The sequence below is a fragment of the Hipposideros armiger genome, unplaced genomic scaffold (genome assembly GCF_001890085.2).
Source record: "Hipposideros armiger isolate ML-2016 unplaced genomic scaffold, ASM189008v1 scaffold_70, whole genome shotgun sequence".
Lineage (NCBI taxonomy): Eukaryota > Metazoa > Chordata > Mammalia > Chiroptera > Hipposideridae > Hipposideros > Hipposideros armiger.
This window is the reverse complement of record NW_017731420.1, coordinates 3,683,483-3,694,342: the sequence shown is the minus strand read 5'-3', so window position 1 is coordinate 3,694,342 and position 10,860 is coordinate 3,683,483. Positions and strand designations below refer to the sequence as shown.

The 10,860-nt window shown below is 37.6% G+C and overlaps 1 protein-coding gene across 1 annotated transcript in view; it reads left to right on the top strand.

Moving 5' to 3' along the window:
- The window catches only part of YWHAZ (tyrosine 3-monooxygenase/tryptophan 5-monooxygenase activation protein zeta), a 36,453-nt gene that overhangs the window by 5,875 nt on the left and 19,718 nt on the right, over positions 1-10,860 (top strand). Inside the window, exon 2 of the mRNA XM_019642546.1 lies at positions 2,414-2,722. Coding sequence (XP_019498091.1) covers positions 2,429-2,722 — 294 coding nt within the window. The 5' untranslated portion in view covers positions 2,414-2,428. The remainder of the gene's footprint in view (positions 1-2,413; positions 2,723-10,860) is intronic.

Below are 10,860 nucleotides of genomic sequence, written 5' to 3'. Positions count from 1 at the left end.
TTCGAGGCCGGCCCGGAGGCGCCCGCCAGGTAGACTAGGGCGAGGCCACGCTTCGCGCGCGGGGGAGCCGGCTCCGGGTGGGGCTCGCTGGAGACCAATTTCCTGGGTTCCGCGGGGTGGGGAGCTTGAATTTTCCGGGGTGGGGTGGGGGATGGGGATGGCCTTTCCTTATCCTGGTGAATGAGGGCCCCGAGCCCAGGTGGGGGTAGAGAAGAGGATGGGCATGACAGTGGGCCGGCGTCTCGCTCGCCTCTCAAGTGGGCTAGAACCGGAGGGTCCCTGCGCTCGGTGTTGAGGCTCGTCCCCTGCTCTCCGAGGCGGGAAGCCAGAGCGTAACAGCCGGCGGTGGCCCGGCTCGCCTGGGTGTGGCTCTTGTCCCCCTCCCCCACCTGCTGCAGCTGTCGGGCCGGTATAGACTAAATGAGTACCGGCGGTGTCCGGTGGCGGACTGGACGCCGGTGGGAGAATGGGGTGTGTCCGCGTTCCGGCTGGTCGTGGTTCCGTTTCTGCGGCCAGTGCTGTCGTCTCTGTCCCCGGGGCGGGCAGTCCCCCGGCTCCCCTCGGCTCGGGAGGGGGCGCGCTGCTCCTCCCTCCTGCTCTGGTGGGGGGAATTAATACTCGGCAGTAGGTTGGGCTCCTTGACACAGATCCGCCATGACAAAGAGGGAGAGTCGGGGACTTGTGCGGAGGCACAAGCTTGGGCGGAGTCGGGGGGAGTTAACAGCGCGGACGGAAGGATTTGCGCTTCAAAGTCACGGTCTGCCGGTTTACGGTTCACCCAGCTCTATGTCTTACGTTGGTTAAGGGTTAAATGGGTGCGGCGAGCCCTCTGCAATATAGAGGCGAGGCCGTGGAACACTAGTTATTCTATGAGAAACCGACTCCACTTCCCCCTAGTAACCGAGGGTTTGAGGAGAGAAACCTTTGTACTGGTTTTAGGTAATTTTTCGTTAGAAGCAGCATTAACCTGAGAACGTTTTTGAGTTCCTAGGGGAAAAATTCAGTAATTTCGAGAATCGGGGGGAGGGGGAATATGTAATCACAAATTTTAAATAGTTTTCGAATTGAAATACTACACTTCACATCTAAGCTAGTAGATGACTTGTTTGAATACCAGGGACCTGTTCGGGTTTTTTTTTTTTTTAAGTGTGGGATTTCCCTGGGGAGGTATAGGATATGATATTGGGGAGTCAATTCCCATGGTGAGTGACAGTGGCTTTTCCCTTCACCGTTTAATTGGGCATTTCAGGCTGTACATTTTTCTTTAAAATCGTTTTGGGGTTTTTTTGTGGGATTACTGTGTGGTCTAGATCTTTCTGTGCTGTTTTAGCACCTTTCAAAAAGGCGATCTCTAAGGAGCAGTGTTGTAACAGGAATAAATTGAAAAGTCTAGACAGCTTTAAAATGAAAGAAAAAGGCAGAAAATCATGGTAAGGGCAACTTGAGTGATAGTATGTATCAGTTAATTTTCATTACTAGAAACAGAATGAAGTAATTCTACATTTAAACTGGAACAATGACATCGGAAACACTGGTCACACTGGAATATACATTTTATTGCTCACAGATAGTAAGAGTTGAAGTTCCGGGACTCTACACTTGAAACATGTAATTTACTAACCAATGTCACCCTAGTAAATTTAATTTTTTAAAAAATTGAAGTTCCAGGACACACAGGTACATTCTTTAAGCATTGTGCATGTAACAAGTTACAGATAAATGAGGCCTTAGGGTCAGTTCTATTAGATACTGATCTTTGGTGGTTTTATATTCAAAATATCTTAAGCAATTTGATCATTTCTCTTAGAAAATGGTCATTCTGCTATCAACTGGCAAATATTGCAGAGATCCGTGGATTTGGGGTTGGGGGCTAGTACCAACTTAAAAACTCCTAAAAAGAGTAGGTGTTAAGGAAGTAAAGACACGAATTACACATTAAACTGACATGAAGAATGATTCAGGAAGTGTGATAGAAATGGTAATGTTCTTCGTAAGTAGTGTTTTCACTAAAGAAAAGCTGCTTAATATTTTATTACTTAGTGATATTGGAAACTGGAGTTGAAATTTTGGCCAAGTAAGATAAGGGTTGGTTTTGAAGGTGGCTTCTTGACCAAACTTGCTTTGACCTTATGTGAATTAGGATCTTCTGAATAAAGATAAGGTAATGCAATTTTAATTTTGCTCAACTGATGTTAATGGCTTTAAATTTAACGTTTGAATGCTGAGTGGGCCATTTTTTTCCTTTTCTGATCATCCTTTTGTGAGGCTGCATTAAATTCCTCATGTGGAAAATCTTCCATAGACAATTAGGTTTGAGGTGTTAGTATAGCTTTTTTACAAATAGTATAATTTTGAGTCTGTTTTGATGGAAAAAATATCTAAATGCTCCCCCCCCCCTTTTTTTTCCCTGCAGAACATCCATCCAGTCATGGATAAAAATGAGCTCGTTCAGAAGGCCAAACTGGCCGAGCAGGCTGAGAGATATGATGACATGGCAGCCTGCATGAAGTCTGTAACTGAGCAAGGAGCTGAATTATCCAATGAGGAGAGGAATCTTCTCTCAGTTGCTTATAAAAATGTTGTAGGAGCCCGTAGGTCATCTTGGAGGGTCGTCTCAAGTATTGAGCAAAAGACGGAAGGCGCTGAGAAAAAACAGCAGATGGCTCGAGAATACAGAGAGAAAATTGAGACTGAGCTAAGAGATATCTGCAATGATGTACTGGTGAGACTCAAACATTCAGCCTATCTTCATTAAGATATAGGGTTCCTATAATGAATATCAATCATGTTACTCTCAGTTTTTTCTTTGTTTTTTATTTTCCTTTTAAAAATTCAGTGTTCTAAATTTTGAAGTCTTCAGGGTGTCATTGCTAAAAGATGTTAAAATAATTGTAGTTAAGTTTGTCTAAAATAAATGTAATAATTTCAGTCAGTCTAAATAGGCAAAAAATAAGACTCCGGGAGTGTTTTTTGTACTACTTGAAAAGATTAATAGTATTACCATTTCAATTATGGTTGGAATATTTAGTATTTCTAGAGCTCATTAAAAAAAAATTGGCATACGTGGGTACAGGAACCTTACATATCTTGTTTTTATGTAAGAGAAATAAATGTATAGGAGACTTCATAGATACGGTACCTACCCGTCCTTGGATTAGCCACTATAATGTTAATATAATGAGTCAGCCATGCAGAAAACGCTGGCTTCACAGTTGCTTTTGCCTTTTCCTGCATTTAAGTGTTGACGTCAACTTTGAACACTGACAAGCACAGTAAAAAGTTACAAATAACTCAAGCTTGATTTTCCAGGTTCAGTCAAGAAGTATTTTAAGTATTAAGTATCTACTGTGTTAAAGCACTGCTTCTCTAAAAAGCTTTAAAGAATTGAACAGATCATTTTGGTTATTTATTTATTTTTAAACAAATGATGGCTTTCTGATTCAGAAAAGTTGACATCTGAGTATAAATTGGTAGAAGATCCAACTATTTATCATATAGCATCCTATGTTAATAGGGACCCAGTGTTTGGAATAATATTTAAAGTGATTTTACTAAATGATTACGCTTATAGCAGGATTTTAGGTTACACATTGGGTCTCGGTATGGTAGGGCTCATATATAGAGAGATGCAGTATCCCAATTTATCTGGACAGGCCACTGGATCTGGGATTCAGTATGGAAATTTAGGTGCACAACGTATTTGAATCTTGTTCATGGAAGAACTATAATCAGCAATATAGGCTTTTATTAAAGTTTGATGGTATGATTGCTTTTATGCTAGTTTTTAATTACTAATGGAATAGCTTCATTTCCTAAATTATGAGTATTTTTCTTAAATGATATTTTTTCAGACTGTCTCGTTAAAGAACAATTTTTTTTGAGCATTCAGGATTTATTTATTGTCTTAATTTCCTCACCTCTACCCCATATTTCACCACTTTTTTTTAAATGTGACTAAATTTTAATTTTTCAAATTAGTTTTCAGGTGTACAAAACAACATAATAGTTAGACATTTATACCCCTCACAAAGTGTTACCCCTCCCAATCTACTACCCCTCTGACATCATATATAGCTGTTAGAATACCGTTGACTTTATTCCCTATGCTGTACTTTACATCCCGTGTTATATATATAGTGTGTGTGTATGTATGTATATTTAATTATAGTTGACATTGAATATTTTTCTACTTCAGCTTCAGGTGTATAGTGCAGTGGTCAGGTATCTACACAGTCTATGAAGTGATCCCCCTGATAAGTCCAGTACCCATCTGGCACCCTACATAATCTTTACAACATTATTGATTATATTCCCTATACTGTATTTCATATCCACGCGACTATGTTTTTATCTTCATTTAACATGGGCTCACAAAGTCTTCCTGTGGTATCTGTGTTGAATGCATTTTTAATAATTTTATTTGAAATCTTGACATTGATAGCTGTTATTTCTAAGATGTGAAAGGAATACCAGGATTTATTGAGGTTAAATGACAATGCTTACTTTGTGATTTGCTTCTGTTATTGCGAAGGTAATAAAAATTTTAAATTCAAAAATAGCCATGTTTTTCTACAATAAGAAATGTGTTGGGCTTTTTCCCCTTCTTTGATCTCTTACTAACTAGTATCTGTGTACCTGTTATTGAGTTTTGTTCGCTCTGGTATTTCCCCTCAGTTATTGCACCTGATAGACAAATAATTTTTATTTTGGTTTCAAGACGTTACAAGTTATAATTTCCCTTAAGACAAAAGTCAACTTTAGGAATTAAGGGGGATGTGGTAACGTTTACCCTCTACTAACCAGTTTATTTGTGATTCCAGGTAGGTATTTGCATGTTTCCACACTGAAAGCATAAAAACTCCTGTTGGTATGAAGATTTTTCCCAGGAAAAGACTGTAGCAGTTTTAACTTTGTTTCCCCTATCAAGAAAAACCTATTGCATAGGATCAGTGGATGAGAATAACTATACATTCATATCTAAATAGCTTCTCTTTGTAATGATTATTAAGAGGGTTTGAATACTGGTCACCCACATTCTTCACAGCTGCACTGGCTTCTTACCAGGTGTAACTGAAATTTCCACTTTGAAAGTTTAATTCCTTTACCATACAAAAGACTCAGAATTTTAAACAAGCGTTTTCTTCCAGTCTTGGTCTTTTCAAGAGTAAAACTCGATTAGTGATCTTTGCATGGCTCCTGCCTCCTAACATATAGTAGATACTCAAGTATTTGTTAAATAAATGAGCAAAAGGGCTTCTTTTGGAAAAGAGGATAATAGAACTAGGTCATCAGCACTGCTAATTTTCCAGGGCCGTTTCTGTTTCAACTTGGGAAAATTTGATATTTACTGATACTGTGGTTCTTTACAAGCAGGCTTCTTGTCCCTATCATCTTTTCAAACAGGTTATGTTGACTCTGGAAACACCTTGCATAAAATTCCTTCCCCCCTTTCTAGTAAAATGGAAGAGTAAAATATAGCAGAACAGATACATATTTCTCCTAGAGAAATAGAGAAACATCTTTGAACTTGGTTAGTGAAAGAACTTCAATTATATTTTAAGATCTCACTCATTTCTTCTGAATTTGATTTTTTTTTTTGAGGAAAACAAGGTAATCCTCTTTTCAAATTAATATTATTGGCTGGTGACATGCATCAGTGATGAACTAGACTTCATTGTACTGTTGAGCACCTGGCTAAGAAAAGATCCTCTTCTCTTGAAAAAGACCTAATCTACAGAGTTCTAAGTTTTTCTGAAAAGCTCTTTATTCTGTTATCAAATGATTACTACCATCCTGGTTATGTGCATTATCAACTGTTTAATTTATACCATTTACTAAGCAGAGAAATAGTAGGGGGACCATGTTACTTTGTACAAGAGTTATAGAGTACTGTGGGAAGTGGTTACTGGCATTTTCTTCACAACATGGACTTTTCTTTATACAAAAGGACTTGGGGTACTTTGCATTGTTCATTTGAAATTGCATTATGTGAACTAATGCAGTCTGTCTTTCCTGCCAGACCATAGACCAGAAAGCTCTCGGTAGTAGGAGAGGCGTTTAACACTAGTGATCCCTGACAACACATCTGTGTAAACTCACAAGAAGCCAAAAATTGGGTAGTTGTGTCTTGAACATGATGAAATGAAAAGCAAAATGAGGAAATACATACTAGAAAAAACCTAAATCAAATTCAAATAATTTAGTGGTTCAGAAAGCTCCAGGTTTTGAGTCAGACCAACTTTTTACTATTTAATAGCTGCTTGGCCTGAAGAAATTAATCCTCTGAGAAAACTGAGCTCAATTAAATGGGAATAATATCCACCCCATAAGTATTAAGTATTCTACCTAGTGAGGTATTTTGTATAGTTTGGAAGTCTGAGGTATATGAAGTGGAAATGAAAGAAAATAAAGGAATGAGAATGGAAAGTTAGGTGTTTGCTATTGGAGGGAAGTGGAAGAATAACTACCAACTTGATCAAAGAGCAACAGGTTACCTATCCTTTTTTCAGTATAACAATACGTGAACAGGTAGGAAGAGTCCTAGTAAGAGATACAGATGACCTGGAGATGTTTGGTGATTCTATGAGCTGTTAAGAAGATAGTTAAAAGCGAAAAGGAAAAAGGATTCAGAAAAAAGAGGAAAAGATGAAAAGATTTGAAATTGGAATTAAAGGGAAAATTTGAGTAAAGTCTCAAAAATATAGGAGGAACATGGAAAACTTATGAAATAATGACCGAGCTCTCTCAATCTAACCAAGAAAGAGGAAGAAATTGTATTCAGTCCTAGCAGAGGAACCTCCTATTAGGAAGGGTGAATATAAGCTATCTTAGAGTTGTAAAAGCTTATTAAGAATAATTTTGTTTTTTGTTTTTTAGAACACCCAGTTTTATCAGTAAAGAAATCCTACTGGCAACACCTTAATAGTGGGCCTGCAGGACATTTGGTCCATGCCGAAAGGTCCGTGATATGTGGTCCTATCAAAAATGTTCATGCTTAGAAAATGTCTCTGACATTTAGTCAGAATTTTGGTTTATAGGACTAATACCGAAAAATACTATCATGTTTTATTGGTATAATAGTTGTGTTGTGGCTGTACTGCCAATAAAAACCTTTATTTACCTCGTTAGCCTAGGTGGTTGGTAATGGCACATGGGGTTAGGTAGATGGGTCCAAGTGGATCAAGTATCTCCATGGATGTTTGAACAGGACCAAATAAATGTCCCCTAATCCAGTAGTGGTAGAGTGGAAGCATCCTAGTTAGTTGGTTAATTGGAAAGTAGTTCAAATATATGATTATACTTGTCTTAAAGATTTATTTTAAATTAAAACAGATGTGTATGTTTGCTGCAAACATTTCTAAAGACCTTTTCTTTGAATACGTGTAGAACCACAGTTTGGAAATAATTTGCTAACCACCCCTATAAGTGCATCTTTTATAAAATGCAGTTTGAGTTTTCATAGTAGAGAGAAATAATCAGTTCAGAATCCTAGAAATATGTAGTATATTCTAATCTTTTAGTTTGTCTTTTTTTTGTGTGTGTGACTCTCCTTTAAAAACTAATTGTTCCAAAGCATTCAGCTTAGTTTTCATACTTGTACTTGACAACATTTAAGTAACAGCATTTTAACTAAATATAGCACGTATAATGGTATAGTTTTGGAAACAAATATCAGACTCTTAATAAGGATGTAACTGCTGATAGAAGCTGAAGGGGATTACAGAGAGCCAAAAAACCTACTATCCTCAAGCATTTACCAAATCATGAGCATCATCAGCATTTACCTGGAATGAAGAACCTAGTGTAAGCCAGGTTCTCAGTTAAGTGGAATTCGGTTAATCCAGCAAATTAAGTGAATGTTATGTAAAAGAGTAGTTGCATTCTAGATCGTGCTATCAGAACATTAAATGGGTGGAAGGAACATTGCTTCATTTAAAAGCCTTTTCCAATAATTTTGCAAGAAACATGAGGAGAGATGGACACTGGTTAAATTGCAAAGGGCCCACTATAATGTTACAAACTGAGTAATGGGCAACTTTAACGGCCATGGAAAAACTTAAGGAAATGACAAACGGTTTTGCTGTTAAAAGGTGGGTTGGTAGATGTGTAAAAATACTTGTTTTTATAAAGAAAATCAGACCTTTTATGATTTGACAATATTTTTTTAAGATTTGGTCTCTGATAATCTGGTTCTGTTCTTTGGACAAATTTTCTGCTTTTATAATAACAGTATATTTCTCAGTCTCCTTCATTGTTAGTCTTCGTTTATACATTAATTTTGTTTTTTCGGTATTGGGGTCTTCACCTATGAAAGACTTAGGGTCTTTTACCCCATGAATATACCTATTTTCAAATCTGGTAACTGGTTCTAGCCCATAAAGGGAGCCCAGTATAGGAGATAGTTCTGCTTTTATAATCAGGTATTAAATGTTATTGGACTAATGAGATTAATTTGACCACAAAATTTTGATTCTGAAATAGGTTATCTTTGGCACATTTATATTGGGGAGGGGGGGGAAGAAGGTTTTCTTAAAAGCCAGAATTAATGGGTTTTCTGATGCCAGTAAGTTAAAAAACACTGGTTCACTGAAATTCAGATATGCCTTAGAATTTTTTTTCTAGAATTCCTGAGATCGCTATTGTGCTTTCATCCTGATTCCCATAGTTCTTGCTTTATTATGTTGGTTTTACACTGAGACTAAACATTGTTCTTTAAGGGTTTTAGGATTTCTGTCTAATTTCAACATGCTGAAAGCTAGATTTCAATAACTGTCCTTTCTAACTGCCTAGTTTTAGCATGTTTTCTAGACTTAATTAAAATGACATCTTGGTTTCATTTTGTTGTTTTAAAAATGTTTTTAACTTTTTTTTTAGAACAGTTTTAGGCTTACAAGAAAATTTAAAGGAAGGTACAGACATTTCCCTTATTGTAGTCCCCTGCCCTGACAAATGCATGGCTTTCCCATTATCAACATGACAGACTCACCTTGAAGGGTACTTTTTTTTTTTTTTTTTTTTTTACCCAATGATGAACCTACATTGACAAATCATAATCACCCAAAGTGCATCGTTTACCTTAGGGTTCACTCTTAGTGATGTACATTCCATGGGGTTTGGACAAAAACTTGACTGGAAGTTTTGACTTCATTTTATGATTGCAAGTTACTTTTGCTGCATTGGGTAGATCATCGGTTCTCAATGTTTTACATTTATGTTGGTACTCATTTGTATGCTATATGCCAACGGGTAGTACCCAGATTATTTGCCATTCCCATTGTATTACTAGTAATACTACCCCTTACTCTGCTATTCAAGCATATTGGTAAGAAAGTGATATTTAAGGATAAACATCTAATTTAATGGACAAAAACTACATTATAAACCTTTTTACTGCTTCTGGTGGTCATTCACTCAGACTTGCTACCTTTATTTTCTATTCCCAGTTCTATGCTGCATACAGCCCTTATTTCTGTGAAGTAACTAACTGCTTTCCTTCTGTCCCTCGGCTCAGTTTTTGCCCAAATCCCCTACACACAAGTCTTTGTCTCTAGTTTGTGTTCTCATTGCCCCTAATAAAAGCAAACCATTGCTTATTCCCATCATTATGGCCTGAGGGTTTCTGCTTTATTACTTTGATTTAGAACTTATTTTAATCTTGATGTCTAAGTTGTCTTCAACTTTATAGAGGATTGACTTCATTCTTGAAAATAGGACCATTGACTTTTGTGATACTTAATTTGTAAAGTACACTAAAGGAATAAGATACGCTTAATACTTTTGAGGTGGTGCAAATTTGAATTAGGCTTGAGAGGAATAGTGTGCTTAGCCACCGTATCTCAGCAGTTCCCATTATCCTAGGTATATTTCTGTGCAACAGTCATCCTCTGTTCTAGTAATTCCTATAATAAAGAAAAACGAGTATTTTTGAACATTGCTGTGCAGTAGTAGATGTCATTTGTCATTGATTTTGTTTTCATTTTCTGTTAAGGTAAAATGTGACAAAAGTAGTAACATGGTATAGAATAGTCTTACATCTTGGCAGATTTCACTAATATTCTGTTGACATTCTTTTGCTACAGCGTGGATCTTGGGGCAGCAAAGCATGCATGAGTATAGCTGATTTGTTGTCAGTATGATTCTTCATATGGCTTGGGCAATGTTTGTTTACATTGGAATAGATTACTAAAAGGTTTCAGCATATAATAAGCATTTGTGCATTTCTTTTGACAGAATTTGTCGTGAGCCTTCTTTCCTTTTTCTTCAAATAAAGGACTATTGTGAACCTTCTTCCTTTCTCCCCCAAATAAAAATATGCTGACAGTAGTATTAGCCATAGGTAGGATGGCAAAGTAAGAATGTAAGGACAGTCAGTCAAATGTTAATCTATAGATTTAAGTAGACCAAAATAAGACTGTCCAATGGGTTGACCAGTATGCATGTTTGCTGTTTTAAAATTTAGGAAAGGTCCTATTGGATTTAATTTGTAAAATGTGCACAATTTTTGTTGTATTTGAATTTCTTTTACTTGAATTGTTGAATGACTTGGACATCATTAGAGAAGTTAGAAATTTTTTTTTTTTTTTAAGATTTTTAATGGGGAATTGGGGGAAGGGGAACAGACAAGTTGCTGTCGTTTTTTCAGTCTAGTTGTGGAGGACGTTACTTCACTGGCCCAAGTTGGCACCAACATTGCGCTCTTCCCAGGCAAGGCAGATCAGTCGCCGGCTTCTGGACGGCCGCTCACGGCGGCTGCTGGCCGCTCACACTGGCTGCTGGCCGCTCGCCGCTCACGCTGGCTGCTGTCTACATACAGTAGCCCATGGCAATCCACTGCCACAAGGGCTGCAGCCTACGCCGTCA